Below are 20,625 nucleotides of genomic sequence, written 5' to 3'. Positions count from 1 at the left end.
ATTCAAGAGCTCCAACACTTCAGAATGCTTCCTTACAGCCGACATGGTGAAGCAGGTTGTTGGTGTATAAGCTGTCATAATATGTGCAAGATTAATGCGTCACCTTTTCGCCCTACATGCTGGTGGAAATTTATATAACCGCCAATACGACACTGTTTTTATGTATCTAAATAGTGGAACTCTTTGACTATGTTTTTCAAAGTAAACTTGCATTAATACCATTATTACATTTTTTTTTTTGCATCTTTTAAATTTTATTCTATTTTATTTTATTTTATGTCATTTTATTTTGTTATTTTATTGTGTTTTAATTTATGTTATTTAGTTCTATTATATTTAATATTATTTTATTGTATTATATTTAATGTTATTTCATTTTTTATTATTTTATTCTATTTTAATTTGTATTTTATTCTATTGTATTTTGTGTTATTTAATTATATTATATTTAATATTATTTTATTCTATTATTTTTAACGTTATTTTTTTTATGTTATTTAATTCTAAATTATTTTATAATATTCTGTTCTATTTTATTTGATTTTATATTATTTAATTCCACTTTATTTTATGTTATCTTAATTATGTTTTTCACTTATTTTTATTTTATAATTAGATTTTCTTCTTGTATTTATCTTACCTATGTTATTTATATGGTTGAATTTTGTGCTGTAATGTAATCAGAAGAATTTATGATTGTGTGGAGCCAGAGATAAAACACATGACGTATCACTTGATGTCCACTAGAGGGCATCCTTTCCCCGTGCCCTGCAGTCTGAGCTGCAGACACCACAGAGAGAGAGATGTGATCACTGGGACACTCTAAGATACTATAACAGTCATATAGAAAACATTATAACTTATATGAACCACAGTTAAATGTCTTTAATGAAAACATTATAACTTATATGAACCACAGTTAAATGTCTTTAATGATCATATCAGAGACTCAAACAAGAAGAAAACAAACGTTACCTTTCTGCAGAAATGCTCTAATAAACGTGTCCCTCCTTCAGGACTTTGAAATGAACAGCGACCTGAAGATGGGAGTCATGTGTCTCCTGGAGGAGGTGCTGCGAGATCCAGACCTGCTGCCCCAGGAGAGGAAAGCTACGTCCAACATATTAAGGTAAAAATGATTCTTCTGTGGAGTTAACGGAGTCGTGATCCGATGCTGAGAGTGTTTGTCCTCTGCAGTGCACTTTCTCAAGACGAACAAGACGACGCTCAGCTGAAGATCGAGGACATCTTACAGATGGTGAGGATTTGAAGTTATCACTGCAAAGTAAACTGAAGGGTTTATTATGTGGTTTAAAGTTTGTTGAAGATAAATGTTTGGAATAATCTATCTCCAGAAAAGCTGCCCTCTGCTGCACTTCATCGTGGTAAGAATAAAGACGAGCTAGAAGTTTAGTTTCTGTGTTTCAGTGAGTTCTCAGTCATAGTTAGAGTCCCGGTCTTTGCTCAGTAGTTTCTGTGTTTGGATATGAGATTATTCCACTACAGAGATCCTGTGTGTGTGTGTGTTTGCAGGCGGAGAGTCCGAAGCCCGAGTGTTTCGAGTCTCTGTCGGCGATGGAGCTGGCGGAACAGATCACGCTGCTGGATCACATCGTGTTCAGGAGTATTCCCTACGAGTGAGTACAGAGTGAAGTACGATATCACACCCACACTACCAACACAGCGGCGTGCACAGAGAGACATTTCAGTGCCATTTGACCAAATAATCCTCAAGGAATCACATGGTTGACTGACTTTGAATCTGATCCCGACTGTGATGGTTCTGGTTGTGTGATCCTGCAGGGAGTTCCTGGGTCAGGGCTGGATGAAGGTGGATAAGACAGAGAGGACTCCATACATCATGAAGACCAGCCAACATTTTAACGATGTAAGGAGAACTTGGTTGTATGGCTCTGTTCTGGTAGATCCCTGCCCTTCCATGTGCTTATGTGGAGAAGGGCAAAGCCTGAGGCGGGGAGAGCACACCTCCACTTTCTTTCATACTTCAAGGAGAGCAGCAGCAAAGACCCCTGCACTACCATGTGCTTACTTGGGATGTCAAAGCATGAGGCAGGGAGAGCACAATTCCCCCCATTTTATGTGGCAGGGAGAATAGCAGCTAAGACCCTTACCCTTTCATGTGTATACGTGAAATGGCAAAGGCCTTAGGCAGGGAGAGCACACCTCCTCTCTCTTTCATGTGGCAGGGAAGGCAGCAGCAAAGACCCCTGGCCTTCCATGCGCTTATATGAAATGCCATAACCTGGGGTGGGGAGAGCACACCTCCTCTCTCTTTCATGTGGCAGGGAAGGCAGCAGCAAAGACCCCTGCCTTTTCATGTGTGTACGTGGAATGTCGTAGCCTGTGATAGGAAGAGCACACCTCCCTTCTTTTCCAGGTGCATACATGAAAAGAAAAGGCAGGGAGAGCAGCAGCAAAGACCCCAGAGTACAGAACAGAGTAGGCATCAATGACTATACATGTGACACTGGTAAAATCAGACAAAGCAGAAAGGAGGAGGTGGGGTGGAGGAGGGTTTGTGAAGAGGTTTGCAGGGGGAGCAGCAAGAGAAGAGAGATTTTCTTGTAATACTTCTAAAAGTTCAACATCTTAAAGCTCTTCAACAAATAAAGAACACTACCTGAATCTATTCGTCTGAATCTGATTCACCTGATGAGTGCTGCCTGTCTCATGTTTCCCCCTCAGATGAGTAACCTGGTGGCGTCTCAGATCATGACTCACACCGACGTGGGCTCCAGAGCGAGCTCCATAGAGAAGTGGTTAGCCGTGGCTGATATCTGTCGCTGCCTCAACAACTACAACGGCGTGCTGGAGATCACCTCCGCCCTCAACCGCAGCGCCATCTTCAGGCTGAAGAAGACCTGGGCTAAAGTCTGCAAACAGGTCTGCATCTGCTCCTTTAACTGCAGCCTAAAACACTCTCGGCACAGAACGTGTTAAAGATCTTTGTGTGTGTGTGTGTTTTTTCTTAGACCAAGTCTCTGATGGACCGGCTGCAGAAGACGGTGTCATCGGAGGGGAGGTTCAAGAATCTGAGAGAGACGCTGAAAAAGTAAATACTGCTCGATAAAGGAGAGAACAGAGAGGATAACATCTTTAAAACATCCTAATGTTTACACTGTGTGTGTGTGTGTGTGTGTGTGTGTGTGTGTGTGTGTGTGTGTGTGTGCAGCTGTAACCCTCCATGTGTCCCGTACCTGGGGATGTACCTCACGGACCTGGCTTTCATTGAGGAGGGGACGCCCAACTTTACAGAGGAGGGTCTGGTTAACTTCTCCAAGATGAGGATGGTGAGAGAAGTTTGTCACTTAATAAAGTCTTAATAAAAACTAAACTAGTATTCGTTCTGTTCATCTGTTTATTAAGATTTCAAAATATCCTCATCAGATATTTAATGATCGTCTAAAGACGTTTATGAGGGATGCATCCGGCTGAGAGTCTCCAGTTAACAGGGTCGCTGTTTAAACCAAAACACCGGCCGATCTCTGCCACGGCTTTTTGAGTTCAAAAGGATTTTAAAGCCGTGTTGAAACGTCTTTGCTACTCGCGCTTATCTCCTCTCACGTGTTGATTCATTCATTGCTTTTTCCATGTTTTTAACCGCAGGCGCAAAATTTTCACTTTTTTTCAAGTTTTTTCTGCTTTTGGAGCACAATTTTAAATTTGAGGAAAATTTATTTTTTCAACAGGCTCCGGGTCAACTTTTTGTCAATTTTTTTTGTCAAAATTTTTTTTCAAAATTTTTTTCCCAAAAAATGTTTGGTCAAATTTTATTTTTCAAATTATTTTTTTTTCAAAATTTGTTTTGTCAAAAAAAAAAAAAATCAAATTTTTTTTTTTCAAAATTTTTCTTGTGAAATTTTTTTTTTCAAAAAATGTTTTTGTCAAAAATTAAAAAAAAAAAAAAAATCCGAATTTTTTTTTTGGTCAGTTTTTTTGTTTCAAATTTTTCAAAAAAATTCACAGTCATTGTTTTTTCCATCTGTGATTCTCTTGATTTCTCTTTCTTTCATTAGTTTTTATTTGTTCTATCTTTTTTGTATGTGTGTGTACTTTTCAAAAGAAGAAGCTGTGATTCTCTTGATTTAGCAGCTTGTAACAGTAGTCTTCTCTCAGCCCACCGTGAATGCGTCTCTCCTCCCGGTGTTCCGCTTTTAAAAGTGACCCTGTAAACTGGAGACCTTCAGCTGAACGTGTCAGTGTTTGTGGAGTTTACACAGCTGTTGAAACACAGAGGGAGTTCCTGGGAATGCAAACTAGTTTAGTTTGTATTAAGATTTCAAAATATCCTCATCAGATATTTAATGATCGTCTAAAGACGTTTATGAGGGATGCATCCGGCTGAGAGTCTCCAGTTAACAGGGTCGCTGTTTAAACCAAAACACCGGCCGATCTCTGCGATCACGGCTTTTTGAGTTCAAAAGGATTTTAAAGCCGTGTTGAAACGTCTTTGCTACTCGCGCTTATCTCCTCTCACGTGTTGATTCAGTGAATCCATCTGTGATGAAATATAGCACCATCTAAAACAGACCAGCTGAGTCTCTTCATGCTAACAGGCTAACTGTTGTGTTGCTCATAATGATACCTGCCTGTCCGTCTGCTTCTATGGTGTCATCTGTGATGAATGGCATTCCTCTTTGTGTTACTGCCCTCTACTGGTCTGGTGGTGTAGTGCATTTACTTTTTTTTTCTCCATACATCACTGGCCTGATTTACACAATCTACCCGGGACTTCAGCCCTCGGTCGAAACGCAGACAACAATGGGGGACCAGGAACCTTTTAGTTCAGGGTAAAGAAGTTCTGGGGGCTAGAAGACCCCGGGACTCTTGGTAGAAATGCACCTAAAAACAAAGAGATGCGCTCCAGACCTGACGCAGACAAAGACGGGAACTTAATGTGGCACAGTTTGTGCACGTCTACAGACACAGCGCCCCTTGTGGCTACTGTAGGTTACTACATATTTCCAGGTTCTTTTCTTCTCTGCTTTAGGATTATCTTTGCAAAACAGATTTAACAGATTTCAGGTAGTCTGCAGACCTGCAAACCGAGATGAAGTTACAATTTGTAGAGCTTCTTTATTAAAGCTCCAGTGAGTAACTTTGTGTCAAGGTATTTATAGATGTGAACATGTCTGTGAAGGTTCTGAGAAATGCTTTAAGATGTTTTAACCCTCCTCTGAAAAGCTTCTAACTCTTCTCTGCTCTCTCAGATTTCTCACATTATCCGTGAGATCCGTCAGTTCCAACAAGCACCTTACAGGATAGAGCACCAACCCAAGGTGAGTCAAATAAAATGTGATAACTCCACAATCATGAATCTGCATTTCGAGGTCAGATATTAAATCCTGTGTCCTCCCGTGTCCCGGCGTCTCCAGGTGACTCAGTTCCTCCTGGATAAGACTCTGGTGATGGACGAGGACACCCTCTACGAGCTCTCCCTGAAGATCGAGCCCCGAGTCCCGCCCGGTTAATCGCACCTTCCTCTCATCCTCACGATGCACATACTGTCAGTCTTACAATGTCGACCGTGAACAAACACAACTTGAGGTTCTTCCTTAAAAAGCAGCGGCTGTTTCAGAAAACACCGCCGGTTATTGTGCTCAGGAAACTCAGGAGAAGACGTGCCTTTGTAGAAATATCTGATGATGTGTAAATAATATATAAAGAGAATGAGCTAAATAACACACACACACACACACACACACACACACACACACAGAACTCTGCCATATGACTGTAGTAACATCCATTCCAGCTGATGAACATGGCATTAGAAAGTAACCTGCTGCTGCTATCATGCTGTTGATTCTGATGATTTTTTATCATGTTCACCGTTTTAAAATCATTTTATTGAAGCTAACTTCTCATGATGAGTTTATATGAGAGGACGCCTGCACCACAGAGACAATGCTCATCAGAAGTGTTTGTTTTAGAAAGAGAGAAGCCGTCCTGCAGAGCGGTTATTATCATGAAAAGGTCGCAGTGTGGTCGACTTACGTACAACTGGGTCGGTCTTATTTCTCACGTTGGACTTACCTACGAATTCTTAGACTGAAGCCTCGTTTAGACGAGATCGGCCTCACTGAAAACTGAAAAAGTCTCCTTTGCATTTCAAAATAAAAGCCCTCTTCATATGAAAATGTAAAGAAGTCCTGTAAGGTGATCATTTTTATCCTGCGTGCAAATATGAATTATCTTGTCAGAGGAGTTAGTGCATCATAACTTGTGCAAGTTGTTTACAAAATAGTATCTTGTGCTGACAAGTTTATTATCTTGTACACACAATATAATAACTTGGACCTCACAAGTAACTGTTGTGTTTGCAGGCGGTATTATCTTGTGTGCATAACTTGATTATCTTGCGCACAACTGAATTTTCTTGCACATAAAAAGAATTGTTCTCATGGCTACAACTTCATTATCTTGCACACATGCACAAGTTAATATCTTGTGCCCCAAAGCTTATTATCTTGCACACACAACAAAATAATCTTGCGTGCAAAACTTTGATTTTCTTGCATCAACAAAAAATATCTTATGTGCACAACTTGATTATCTTGCACACGCAATATATTTGTTATATCTTGTTCAACATGTTATTGTACACACAAGATAACATGTGCTAAAAAGTAACTGCTTTGTTTGGAACAAGTTAATATCTTGTACCCAAAGCTAATTATCATGTGCACATAACTATATTATCTGGCGCACACAAAAAAATGTTGTGCAAAACTTTGATTTTCTTGCATCAACAGAAAAACATCAACTGGATTATCTTGCGCACACAAAATATAAATTCTTGTTTCCACAGCTCTATTTTTCTGCATGCAAAAAATAATTGTGTAGGCACAACTGCACTATCTTGTCCACAAACGAAAAAGTATCTAGTGTGCACGACTTAGTTATCTTGCGTGCACGACTTCATTATCTTGCATACACAAGATTTTTTTTTTATCTTGTCCACAGTATTAAATTGTGCTAAAAAGTAATTGCTTTGCTTGCACAAGTTATCTTGTGCCAACCAGATAAGTATCTTGTGCATCCAAGATTATTACAATATCACTATCTTGCACACGCAAGATTTTTTTAATCTTATCATGCAAGTTATTGTACACACACGGTACTGTTGAGCTCACAAGTAACTGCTTTGTTTTCACAAAATCATATCTTGTGCCAACGAGTTACTAATCTTGTGCGCACAAGATTATTAGTTTAGTTGGATAGAAATGACCACCTTTTTGGGACTTCAGGGCTTTTGCAAAATTAAAATGATCAACCTTTTTCTTCAAATGCTCTCAATCATTTTATATTTCCCTCTCCTGGCCCTCGTTATCTCCTCAAGATAAGGCACCAAGAGAGACACAGCAGTGGTCTCCAGGGTGATGACCTCATCCCTGTCCTCTTTAGACCACCTGACCTCCTAAGGGCTCTCTGGCGATGTTAAACTGTGACGCCTCTGACTGTATGTAAAGATGGGCGAAGTGTCTCCTCCTCCTCCTGTCGTTTGACTCATGTCCCATCTGTTAACAAAGAGGAGGCGGGGCTTATGATCTATACTGCAGCCTGCCACCAGAGGGAGCTCTTACTGTTTGGCTTCACTTTAATGGAGCTGTTCTGTCACCCATCTTTTTATACAGTCTGTGGTGGATGCAGGCATCATTAACTCTTCTGAATGAAGCAGAAAATAGAACACATGTTGTTTTAAGATCCTCTGAGGTTGATTACATAATTTCTCTTTCTCTTGGTGAGCATCGAAGCAGACATTAAATATCTGGTCAGGTTTTACTTCAGCAGCTTTTTTAAATCTTCGCTCCTCGTGAAGGTTTAGATTTTTGTTTCTCGTTCACACGTTTCAGCAAAAATTCCTCTTAGCTCAGTCAGAGTTTGACGATGTGACCGAGACGTTTATATTCCGATCAGAAGCTCGTTCTCTTTTCGTCAGATATGAGTCGTTTTGTATAAAAAGTTCTGGTTTTGAACGATCCTTTTTTTTCTGCTCTTTTTAAGACGGTTTGCCTCAAAGGTTTCTGACATGCTCCAGATTCTCCTTACAGTCTCATTTCTCTCTGTGTTATAATTTGTTCCTTGTTTCTGTGACATTAGCATCATATTTATATTTAAACTAGTTTACTGTTTGATTTAGAGCGATGTTTTAACAGAATGTCATTCACTTGTTTTAGCATGAAGATAGCATGATGTCCTCTCCTGCAGGTTACTGTTAACCTCTTAGATTACTGACTTTTATTAACTTTACTCTTTTATTCCGACTCTTTCCTGATGTCAGGAATCTTGAATATTATCTGAGACCCTTATTTCTTACATTCCTGCATACTTTGAAATTACAGTTCTTCTGCTGTTGTATTTTTCCATGCATTTCTCTGTGTAATGTACAGATATTTACACATTAAAGTGGATCAAATATAGCTGCTGATGGTTCTTGCATACAAACACCTGCAAAAAAGGGAAACAAAAACTTAATGAAGAACGGTAACAGAAGAGTAACAAATAAACAACACGACAGGAAACGATAGAAGACGATATGACAGGACACAATACTTCATGATGTGAGCCGACAAAGTTAGATAAGAAACAAAACAATATGATATGACACCACACAACTCGATGAAATAGGAAACAACACAAAATGTAACCAAATGAAATGATCTGATGCGACACGACTAAACATAATACGAAACATCAGGACGCGTTATGACCATACACTATAAAATATGGACGTAGTATCCGTGACGTCACCCATCTGTTCCTGAGAGCTGGCAGCCATATTGGAAATGCTGAACTCAACCAGGCAGAGTGTGAGGTAAAGGGGCGGAGTTTGAGCCTCCTAGCCAACAGCTGTGTGTTCCTGACCGGGAGTCACGTCAGTCATGTCCTTATTTGGGAAAAAACTCGTAATCTTAATATCTTCTGAACCGTCACGTTAGAAATAAATTCACCCCCCGTACAGTGTGTGCCGATAGAGAGATTAGCTTCATAGGGCCAAGCTGTTTTTTGAACCAGACTGTAAACATGTTTATTAATGCTGCAAAGATCGTCTTTTTCCCATTCATGTCTATGTGGTTTCCGGTGTTTCTGCAGCCAGCCGAGAAACCAAACAATATGATACAATACCACACAACTCAATAAAATAGTAAACAACACAAAATGTAACCAAATGAAATTATCTGATGCGACACGACCAGGAGGCAACCTCCGGTCTCAAAATGTGAGGTCAATGCGGAAGTGTTAAAAACTGCAGTTCATCCAGGATCCACTTGAGGCTGGCTCCGGAAGTACTGGAAGTCACATACACATGAATGGGGAAAAGATGATCTTTGCAGCAGAAATAAACATGTTTACAGTCTGGTACAAAAGACAAGTGTAGTCTGGATAGATCATTTCTTGATCGGCACACACTGTACGGGGGGTGATTCTTTTTCTAATTCGGCAATTTCAAAGATATTAAGATCAGGAGTCTTCCAATGAGAGGCACAGCTGACAGCAGGAACACTGCAGCTGTTGGCTAAGAGGCTCAAACTCCGCCTCTTTATGTCACACTGGCTCCACAGAAGCAATATGGCTGCCACCGACGATTGGCTTCAAAACAGCGTTCAGAAACAGATGGGTGACGTCACAGATACTACGTCCATTATTCATACAGTCTATGGACACGACTCAACACAATACGAAACATCACGACACGTTACAATCATAGACTGTATAAAATATGGACGTAGTATCCGTGACGTCACCCATCTGTTCCTGAGAGCTGTTTTGAAGCAAATGGACGGCAGCAGCCATATTGGTAATGCGGAACTCAACTAGGCAGAGTGTGACATAGTGTGAGCCTCTTAGCCAATGGCTGTGTGTTCCCGACCGGGAGTCACGTCAGTCATGTCCTTATTTGGGCAAAACTCATAATCTTAATATCTTCTGAACCGTCACGTTAGAAAAAAATTCACTCCCCGTACAGTGTGTGCCATTAGAGAGATTAGCGTTGTAGGGCCAAGCCGGTTTTTGAACCAGGCTGTAAACATGTTTATTAATGCTGCAAAGATCGTCTTTTTCCCATTCATGTCTATGTGGTTTCCTGTGTTTCTGCAGCCAGCCTCAAGAGGATTTTCGATGTATTGCAGTTTATATCACTTCTGCATTGGCTTCATCGTTTGAGACCGGAGTTTGCCGCTTGGTTACAACATGATACAACACAAATCAATACGATATGATACAATACCATCTGCAATGATATGACACGATAGACAAGGTACGATAAGAAACGAAAAAATATGATACGACACCACACATTCGCATCAGATTTATTTTGTAGCCTGATGAATCGCAACATGACATGACACGATTTAACGTGACAGTATAGGAAATGAAACGATACGACACAATATGAAATGAAAAATGTTATTGTCCCATTGGAGAAATTTGTCTTGGACTTGAGTGCTGCACACGTTAGCTGCCTCTTAAATAAAACCAATAAACAGTTAAAGCAATCAATCCACATGAACAGTGAAGCTCGTACCAGGTAAAACAGCAACAAACATCATTCAGAGCAACAAGCAGAGTTCTCTTTCGTTTCTTCTTCTTTGATTTCCTCTTCCCTTCACTGTGCGACAGGTTTAATTATGTCTGATATTTAAAAAAGATCTCCTCTCCTGTGTGAGACTTTGATTCAGCTCTGAGACTCTCAGGGTCAGAGTGTGTGAGAGGCAGGAAGAGATTACTGTGTGTGTGTTTTTGGCTGTAGTTGAAAATATCAAGGTCAAACTGGACGCTGATATCGGACTCCGGGTGGTCATCATGGATCAGGTCTGCAGCCCTCCATTGGTTTGTGGAGGGTTGTCTCTGAACTTATGATTGGCCTGCCGTTTTTAATCCCATGTGAGGGGGCGGAGCCTCCGCAGGGAGGAGAGTGAAAAGCTCCTCAACGGGACACCTTCAGCAAGAAGGCAGAGCAGCTTTTCTACAGGTACTGTTCCTCTTTTCTTACTTCTAACACAGGAGGGCCGTTAGCTTCCAGGGCCTCACTTTTATTTCTTTCTGTGTGTGAGATAAGTTACAAACAAGCTAAATAAGAGGTTTAGTTCAGGTGTTTTTGCATGCTTTCTTTTTTAATTTACATGCATGTTGTGACTGCATGCTTTAAAGTCTAAGATATTTCAAATCTTCAGGCTGGACAGACGATAGGAGCCGGGTGTGATTTTGCAGAAATAGATGAAAGCTGAGATTTTATTTGTGAATTTGACCTTCTTTCCTGACAAGAAAACTCCTCCACACTTCAACTCCAATCTTAAGGAGTTTATTTCTCTACTTTCTTGTGATAATGCATTTAATATAACTCATCTTGTGACAGGAATCTTAACTTTTATTGTGTTTGCTGCATTTGCTGCTTTTTTTACTCGTTACAAGAACTTAAGGCCTCATTTCTGCGTGTATGATCTTGTCATAAGACATCTTAGTTAGACTTTCCAGGTGAATGTGTCTTAAGTTAAACAAAATTAGATATTTCAACTTGAAGTTAGATGACTATGCTTTGTAAGATTTGAGTTTTTGCAGGTTTGTGATGCTCGTTCTTCGTCCCCATCCTCTCTAAATGTTTTATTCTAAGGATCCGAGGCGGTGTGAGCTGCCTCGTGTCCTCTGGAGAGGACGAAGCTGTTCTTACGTCTTCTCCTACTCACGAGTTAAAAGGTCACTCTGATCAGGGAGGGGAGGCTGATCCCCGGTCTGTAGTGGTTTTGGTGTAATCCTGACCATAAGACCATATGATCCAGTGTCAGCTCGCAGAAGAAGCTCTGAGTCCTGAATTACTTCCACTTCACTGCTGCTTCTCTCATTCATCTCACGTTCTTTACTTTAATGTGTTCGGTGCGTCCGTCCGTCTGTCCTGCTGACCTGGCCTCATGAGGGTCCGGTCTTGTGACCAGTTCAGAATGTCACTGAGAGCCAGAGATGGCTTGTTTCTTGGCACCAGGTCCTGGCAAGTCCACTGCCCCCATGTGAACTATAAATAATACTACCTCTGACCCAAAGTGACTGCTGTCGTTTACCTCGAAAGAGAGCGAGGGTTAAATATTCAGTCCATACAGAATCCTGAGACTTGAACTATTTTTAGTAACTGATTTTATTTTGACGGGGATTAACAGGAAGTCCCTCTATATTAAGACTCAGTCACTCTGCGTGAAAGACAAACCACAAAACGACCTTTAGTCGCTCAGTTTCATCAACAGAACTCAATTAAGGAATTAAATTTAACATTTAAACTCTTCTTGATGTCAATTAAGTGCTTTACGCCTAACAGGGGGCGACAGACAGACCCCTCTGTGTCCCTGCTCTAACTGGAGCATTAGTGGACACATGAAACCAGTCTGCCTGCAGGTTAGAGACTCAGTGGTAATGCTAAGAGGCTAAGAGCATCTGCTAGAGCCCCTAGCAGCCTAAGCTTGTTACTGTATTTAACAAAAAAGCCGCCCGTGTCTGCCCCGCAGCGTGTGCACAAAATGTGAGATTAGAGATTTAATGTAGATTTATTTATAAAGACTCTGAGGGTGCTGATCCTTTCTTCATTAACATCACATATAGAACAAACAATATTAAAATATAACACATGAGGAGAGCTGCACGAGGAGAGGCAGCAGACAGAGGAAGAGATACTCTCCAGGATTAGCTGACAAGCTATCAGTGGTGTCAAAGACACAGACGTAGCTGTTAAAACTTGGGATGTGTAGGTGAATGCTACACCTTTGTTTGTTGCAGTTTGTTCTGCTGTGCTAAAACTTCAGCATAGTGTTAGTTCAGACAGGCCATGAAGTGAAGCTCGGCCTACAGAACATCAGCTGATCTGAACTCTGAACAGAGTGACCAGCTTATTACATCCACACGTCCAATCAGCAAACAGGAGAATGTGCGTCCCACTCTGCTCTGTACCTCGGGGTCTTTGCTGCTGCTCTCCCTGCCTTTTCTTTTCATGTATGCACATGAAGGAGAGAGGAGGTGTGCTCTCCCTACCTCAGGCTTTCACATTCCACATAGACAGTTGGAAGGGCAGGGGTCTTTGCTGCTGCTCTCTGTGCCACATGAAAGAGATCTATGGGAGGTGTGCTCCCCCTGCCTCAGGCTTTTGCATTCAACATAGGCACATGTAAGGGCAGGGAGTTTCCAGAACGGAGCCATACCGCCAAATATAACTTATTGCATGCAGATAATTCATTATTTTGACGAGAGCGGTCCTCGGTTTCTTTCTTTGGGTCTTAAGTTTGATTTTTAAAGGTGAACAGCAACATGGAAAAAGGTTTTTCCCACACACGACTAAAACCACCCTTCTTCTTTCTTCTCTCCGCAGCTCTTTTGCTTTTGACGAAGACTTACTAGGACTTACTAAGACCTACTTTCGAAAAAGATGGCAAACTCTTTCACACGCCTGATCTCAGGCCGCAACACGGCTGTGCTGCTGGCCAGCTTGGGAGCCGGGACGATGGCGACCGGTTACCTGATGAACGAGAACAGCACCCTGATCGCCGAGGCAAAGAAGAAGCTCTATCCTCCCAGGTGAGACCTCTGAGATTTCTCAGTCACACCGCCGTGAGATCTAAGACAGACGTGGGTAAAGGATAACTTGAAATAGTTTCTAAAGAGTTACTAAACCAGACACTGATTGGTTAAAAAAGGTTACCCCAAACAAGACAGTTATTGTTATGGAGATTCTTTAAGGTACCTTAAAACAGTTTATTAGATAATACTCAAGTTTGTTTTCTAACAGACCCACAGAGGTGCTTTAAAACAGGAGAGAATTAAGGATATCCCAAACCTAGCGTGTGACCTGACTTAACCCACAGAGAGCATGTGTAATAGGGTTCCTCGTGACAGATGCTCACAGGTAGCTAAATAAAGAGATGCTGGAGGATCCTTTATTCCAACAGGTACTTAAAAACAGACTAACCTTCAAACTGAGGCTAAAGGGAACCTCAGTACAAATACAAAAAGATGAGTGATGATGAGTGACCTTAAGCAGATACCCAAGTTCACCTAAATCCAGATGCTAAAGGATCTTTCAATAACTGAAGGGTTCCTTAAACTTGTAACTGTGGTTCCTTTGAAGGAACACTGTGTCTGAATTTGACCCTAAAAGCTTCCGTATTGGATGACTTCAGATGAAAATATGTGAGACTATAGTAATATCTTCACTTCATGTAACCTGAGTTCCAGATGTGGTTTGAAAAAAGGTGTCTGAGTTTGAGGAGCTGTGAACGGATGACCTTGATGAATCAGTGATCACTGTCTCTATAATTACCCTCTTTAACCGCATGCTTCACATCGTTCACACGTTTCAGAAGAATGACTCATTGTTTTATTTTTGTTTTGACAACAGAGGAAACTAAACAATGACATCATGAGAGACAGAGACAGAGAGTTTATGAACCCCTGAGCGTCTGTTGATAACCACACTGTGTCTTTAAAATCTGAACTGAATTAAGGGACTTATTTTAAAGTTTTATTCTAACATACTTTTATAAAACATTAACATCAGTTATAAACTCCTGCAGGGTTTATATTTGCTGTGTTATATTTAACAATGCAACCCCTCAAATATTGACTGTGCAGATATTGCACGTAGCCGCACAGATATTTGGCATCGCTTGTGTGAAATATCTCCGACCAGCTGACACTGTAGCTCCGTTCTTACAAGCATGGTGCTGCCCTGTAAAGCAAAGTGGCTGCAGCAACTTTAGTCCAATGTTTAATATCGAAACAAGATTATGCACGACAAATTTAAAGTCAGAATTCATTCAAATTGAGATTTTAAGATGTATCAATTTATCCACAACATGAAATCACAAAAGAGATAATTGCCGATTTCAAGTTAATAACTTTCTGAAAAAAACCAGCTTAATTCTGATTAATTATTCTTATTATTAGTTTTTTGAAAATCCATTAAAAGGACACTAAAGATGATATCCAGTTCTAACAAAGTTTGAATCTTAGCTGCAATGAGACCGAATTTAAAAAAAGACACTCACATACCTGGTACAAGTGCATATTCTTGTGTTATCATACACTTGTATATATATTTATGACCTCTTATTTAAAGGTGGTTTTGATTTTTAGACACGGCAAAACACTTAATATTTTTAGAAATATCATGGAGGTCTCTTTCTGTCTTGTTCATAGGGTTTAAAATGTTTTAAAAACATTATTTTTCCATTTTTATATGAAGTTTTAACTTCCATAAATAATCTTTGTATCTATATAAATGTTGAATAAATCAATGTTAATTTTGTGTGACCGCATTAATTCTAGGACCTGTAACTCACCTTCAGTATACTCAGATTAATGCTCGCTCGGTGTGATTATGTGTATGGAGTTGTAAACATGAGGATATGAAAGAGCAGCGGAGGTCACAGCAGGAACACTGGCACCGCTCTGCAGTATCACTCTCACTCTCAGGTTTCATCTGCGTTACCTTTGACTCTCTCTCACTCTCACACTCTCTCATTGACCTCCATCTCTCTTAAAGTCCAGCTTTCTGCAGGATTTAAAGGGAAAAGAGGGTTATTTGATTTTTTTATGAACGTCTGTGTTATTTCTTAATTCAAACACCTCAGACTGGATCTGGTGCTGCAGACTTGAAGCTGCAGCTCAGCTCAAAAGAAAGGATTATCAAATGAACCTTCAAGGGGTTACAGTAATATGTCCAGGATGTGTTTACGGTGAGCAGTGCTGCCCCCTAGTGGTTGAAAAATTAAAAATGCAGCTTTAATCAACAAAAAAACCTGAACTTGAGTCTTAAAAATCATTTGATTTCTTCCCTCCTGCAGCTCTGATTTCCCCGACCTGAGGAAACACAACAACTGCATGGCCACATGTCTGACTCCGGCCGTCTACGCCAAGCTGAGGGACAGACTCACCCCCAGCAACTGGACCCTGGACCAGTGTATCCAGACCGGTGTGGACAACCCCGGACACCCTTTCATCAAGACCGTGGGCTGTGTGGCGGGAGACGAGGAGAGCTACGAGGTGAGAAGGTCACAGTTTGATATTCCCTTTGAATTCTGGTTTCCAAAAGATGGATCAGAGGAGATCTGGGTCCATGCAACACAAATCCCAACATTTCAAATGTTTTGTGTTGTCAAACTGAGCCTCTACCTCCATCTTTAAGTCTTCTCTTCTTCCTGTCAGGTGTTTGCTGAACTCTTTGACCCCATCATCAAAGACAGGCACAATGGCTACGACCCCAGAACCATGACCCACCCTACTGACCTGGACTCCTCCAAGGTTTGATCTCACCCTAAAACATCATATCACCTCCACCCATCATCCTCAGCTCTCATGAATACTCACTCACTCACACGTTTGTCTCCCTCCTTCCTCCAGATCACCCACGGTATGTTCGACGAGAAGTACGTCCTGTCGTCTCGCGTCCGTACCGGTCGCAGCATCCGCGGTCTGAGCCTCCCCCCGGCCTGCTCCAGGGCTGAGCGCCGCGAGGTGGAGCGGGTGGTGGTGACGGCTCTGGCCGGCCTGCATGGAGACCTGGCTGGACGCTACTACAGCCTGGGAGACATGACGGACAAGGAGCAGCAGCAGCTCATTGACGTGAGTCCTCACAACATTTCAAAGTCTTCATTCTTCATCCCACATCATGCAGCAGTGAAATGCATGCTGGGAGCTGTATTTAATGGTGCTTAATCACACCATATCATCTTTAATAAATCTCATTCAGGAGGTTTGAAGACTTTACTAGTCTGCAGTGTTTGACCTCCCTGTTTGATGATTTCACGCCGCGCCACAAAAGGATCACTTCCTGTTCGACAAGCCGGTGTCTCCGTTGCTCACCTCGGCCTTCATGGCCCGGGACTGGCCCGACTCCAGAGGGATTTGGTAAGGCTAACGCAGTGAAGTGACATCCCCTCCCATAGCTGCGAGAACACTGAGAGACCGACAAGTCCTCGCTCCTTTTCTAGTATGATAGCCCAAAGTGGGAACTTCCAGTTGTGATGCAAGCTTTGAACACCTTACATCTGTCTTGGACTTGTAGTTTCTGATCCCCTTGCGGCACCGTTACGGTGCCGCAAGGGGATCAGAAACTACAAGTCCAAGATAAGGAGATATATACATCTAGATCCCAAGATATTCAAAGTTTTAGCGTCCCTCCCACTCCTCTGTAACACCCACCCTCCTCTCCTCTCCTCTCCTCTCCTCTCTTCTCCCTCCCTCCTGTAGGACCACTTCCTCTTTGACAAACCCGTCTCTCCGTTGTTGACATGTGCCTTTATGGCCCGAGACTGGCCAGACGCCAGAGGCATCTGGTAGGGTCTCGTCGGCTCTCCTGCATGTCTGCTGCTGCTGTGTGACTGATTAGGCTTTAAACTCAACATCCAGACCTTTAAATGCATGATGGTGGAAAGAGTGTCTGCAGACTTTGCACCCTAACTTAAAGGTCCTAAAGAGCCGGTGCATCAGGCGTCTGGTGTGAACGAGACTCCTGCAGTGATTAGATAGTTACTTCAGTTGTTTTGCATGCAGAGCTCTTTATTTAGTTCCTTTAGCTGGTTCTCCTCAGGCACAACAACGAGAAGACCTTCCTGATCTGGGTCAATGAGGAGGACCACACCCGAGTCATCTCCATGGAGAAGGGAGGAAACATGAAGAGAGTGTTTGAGAGATTCTGCAAAGGACTCAAGCAGGTACACACGAGTCTGTGCGGTTATTACAAACAGATTTATGGACATAATAACAACTCTGTTCTTTAATTATATTCACATCTGTGTTCTCATATTTGTTGTTTTATTCTGAGAACTTATCCTGGCAAACTATTTTCACATGCAAAAACTTTGTTAGTTTTTTACCTCTTCAGAGAGGAAGAAAAATCCATAAACATATTTTTAAAATTAAAATCAAAGCCTTAGAAATGGATCATTTACCCAGCAAGGCATCTTTATTTTAAACTTGTCTTATTAGACTAATTAGAAATAATAAATAACAAATAAATAGATACTAAATAAATCAATAAAATCATAATTAAAATAAATACATACATAAAGACATAATAAAACCATTAATAATTATAATTAAATGTATATATGTAAGAATAATAATTAAAGGAATAATACAGCAGTAATGATAAAATTAAATGGATACATTAAACTTTCAATAAAAAATAAAAAAATTATAAAATTCTAATTAAAATAGATAAATAAAATACATACATAAAGACATAATAATAGTATTATTAATAATAATAATTAAATGTATATGATATGTAAGAATATTAATAAGAAGAATAGAGCAGTAATAATAAAATGAAATGGATACATTAAACTTAGAATTAAAATAGTAAATAAAATACAAACATAAATATATAATAATAATAATAATAATAATAATGATAATAAGTATGTTAATTATGTTATTATATGTACATTATATACAAGAATCTTAAGAAGAATAATAGAAAAGTAATATTAAAATGAATAACATTAAACTTTCAATAAAAAAAATAAGTTAAGAAACAAATAAATTTAAAAAAAAAATCAAAATATTCCCCACCTTGTTCGATAATAAAGTATATTGTGATTTAATATAGTGGATAATTTCAGATTTCAGATGTTTAAAGAAGTTGCCTTAAAAGCCTGTCCTCCCCTGCTGTGTCAGTGGAGCAAGAGCCAATCAGATGAAGTTACTACTGTTTTTATTTTGTCCTTAATTTAAAGATGTATGCTGTTTTTAGAGAGTCTTGTTGAACGAGATGACACACAGTAGCTGTGACTGGTCGTCTCTGGTCATGTGATCTCTCACAGGTGGAGCAGCTGATCCAGGAGAGAGGCTGGGAGTTCATGTGGAACGAGCGTTTGGGCTACATCCTCACATGTCCCTCCAACCTGGGTACTGGACTCAGGGCGGGCGTGCATGTCCGCCTGCCAAATCTCAGCAAGGTAACACACACACCAACACACTCCTAACTGTGGCTCAGTGGTAGAGTCATGTACTAATGTTGTCCTCTGGTTCTCTCTCTGTGAAAAGAGAAAGTTGTAATGTTGTGAATGTTCCTGCAGGATTCACGTTTCTCCAAAATCCTGGACAACCTGCGGCTGCAGAAGAGAGGAACAGGAGGAGTGGACACAGCTGCCACCGGAGACACCTTCGACATTTCCAACAACGACCGTCTGGGCAAATCTGAGGTCAGACTAAAGGACTGTGATACCTTTAAAACATGAAGCTGGAGGTTGTGTTTGTCGTGGATCTCTAACTCCAGCATGTGTGTTGTTTCAGGTGGAGCTGGTGCAGCTCCTGATCGACGGCGTGAACTACCTGATCGAGTGTGAGAAGAAGCTGGAGAAGGGACAGGACATCAAAGTCCCGGCTCCCATCTCTCAGTTCAGGAAGTGAAAGCTGGACTCTTCATGTTAGCGGTGTTAGCAAGAGGAGTAGCTCCACCTGAGCCTGCTGAGCCTCAGAAAAACCACGTCGCTCCATCACGACAAGAGAGGAGGAGGTTTCTAGAATGTTCTAGAAAATATTGTACATCTTTAGGGAAACCTAATCTTAGACATGATCAAAGTTAGGGGGAAATTCTACCTCACGTTAAGGTCTTCACTGTAACCCTGACTCCAATAAAAACAAAAGAGTTAATTAGTCTGTGCTGCGTCTTCTTTTTAGTTGAGCTAACTGATGAGCACAGCTAGTCTGTTAGCAAGTTAGTTAGTTAGTTTAAGTAAGTTTTGTAGTTAGTCAGTCAGTCAGCTAGTTAGTCATTTAGTTAGTTAGCTAGTTAGTAAGTGAGTCAGTTATTTAGCTAGTTAGTAAGTTAGTTAATCAGTCAGTCAGCTAGTTAGGTAGTTAGTCGTTTAGTTAGCTAGTTAGTTAGCTAGTTAGTAAGTAAGTCAGTTATTTAGCTAGTAAATTAGTTGGTAAGTTAGTCAGTTAGCTAGTTAGTAAGTTTGTTAATTAGTCAGTCAGCTAGTTAGGTAGGTAGCTAGGTAGTTAGTCGTTTAGTTAGCTAATCAGTCAGTTAGTTAGCTAGTTAGTTAGCTAGTAAGTAAGTGAGTCCGTTATTTAGCTAGTTAGTCAGTTAGTTAGCTAGTTAGTTTGCTAGTTAGTAAGTTAGTTAATCAGTCAGCTAGTTAGTCAGTTAGCTAGGTAGTCAGTCAGTTAGTTAGATAGCTAGTTCGTCAGTTAGCTAGGCAGGTAGTTAGTCAGTTAGCTAGGTAGGAAGTTAGTCAGTTAGCTAGGTAGGTAGTTAGCTAGGTAGGTAGTTAGTCAGTTAGCTAGGTAGGTAGTTAGCTAGGTAGGTAGTTAGTCAGTTAGCTAGGTAGGTAGTTAGTCAGTTACTCGCTAGGTAGTTAGTAAGTTAGCTACTTAGTCAGTTAGCTAGGTAGTTAGTCAGTTAGCTAGTTATTAATTAGTCAGCTAGTTAGTCCCCTGTTGAACTGAACGCCAAAGTTTGTTTCTGACTTTCTTTAATATTCAGGAGTTAAGTTTGGAAAACTAGGAGAACTGAGTGGAAGTTCGTCTTTAAAGTAAGTGTTCACCTCTTATTATATTTTTCATTGCATAATGTCACAACCTATGATCTGCACATGTTTACATGATCAATATACA

General features: G+C 40.6%; 2 protein-coding genes across 4 annotated transcripts in view; both read left to right on the top strand.

Annotated features, from left to right (window-relative positions):
* rasgrf2a (Ras protein-specific guanine nucleotide-releasing factor 2a) overlaps positions 1 to 8,444 on the top strand; it is a 51,231-nt gene extending 42,787 nt beyond the window's left edge. For all 3 annotated transcript variants that reach the window (XM_034709962.1, XM_034709964.1, XM_034709963.1), the window contains 9 exons: positions 1,017 to 1,129; positions 1,198 to 1,258; positions 1,534 to 1,637; positions 1,804 to 1,888; positions 2,707 to 2,904; positions 2,994 to 3,073; positions 3,194 to 3,311; positions 5,232 to 5,300; positions 5,397 to 8,444. In XM_034709962.1, coding sequence (XP_034565853.1) covers positions 1,017 to 1,129; positions 1,198 to 1,258; positions 1,534 to 1,637; positions 1,804 to 1,888; positions 2,707 to 2,904; positions 2,994 to 3,073; positions 3,194 to 3,311; positions 5,232 to 5,300; positions 5,397 to 5,492 — 924 coding nt within the window. In that variant the 3' untranslated portion in view covers positions 5,493 to 8,444. The remainder of the gene's footprint in view (positions 1 to 1,016; positions 1,130 to 1,197; positions 1,259 to 1,533; positions 1,638 to 1,803; positions 1,889 to 2,706; positions 2,905 to 2,993; positions 3,074 to 3,193; positions 3,312 to 5,231; positions 5,301 to 5,396) is intronic.
* Positions 8,445 to 10,605: 2,161 nt separating this feature from the next.
* Positions 10,606 to 19,656, top strand: ckmt2a (creatine kinase, mitochondrial 2a (sarcomeric)). Its single transcript, XM_034708979.1, has 10 exons — positions 10,606 to 10,996; positions 13,370 to 13,575; positions 15,843 to 16,041; positions 16,204 to 16,299; positions 16,399 to 16,620; positions 17,248 to 17,333; positions 17,588 to 17,711; positions 18,825 to 18,959; positions 19,080 to 19,205; positions 19,297 to 19,656. Exons 2-10 carry the CDS (start codon positions 13,427 to 13,429, stop codon positions 19,411 to 19,413), a joined length of 1,254 nt encoding a protein of 417 aa, XP_034564870.1. The 5' UTR covers positions 10,606 to 10,996; positions 13,370 to 13,426; the 3' UTR covers positions 19,414 to 19,656.
* Positions 19,657 to 20,625: the final 969 nt, after the last annotated feature.

This window comes from Notolabrus celidotus, chromosome 19, assembly GCF_009762535.1.
Source record: "Notolabrus celidotus isolate fNotCel1 chromosome 19, fNotCel1.pri, whole genome shotgun sequence".
Taxonomy (NCBI): Eukaryota; Metazoa; Chordata; class Actinopteri; order Labriformes; family Labridae; genus Notolabrus; species Notolabrus celidotus.
Note: the sequence above shows the minus strand (reverse complement) of the source record. Positions and strands in the feature narration are given on the sequence as shown.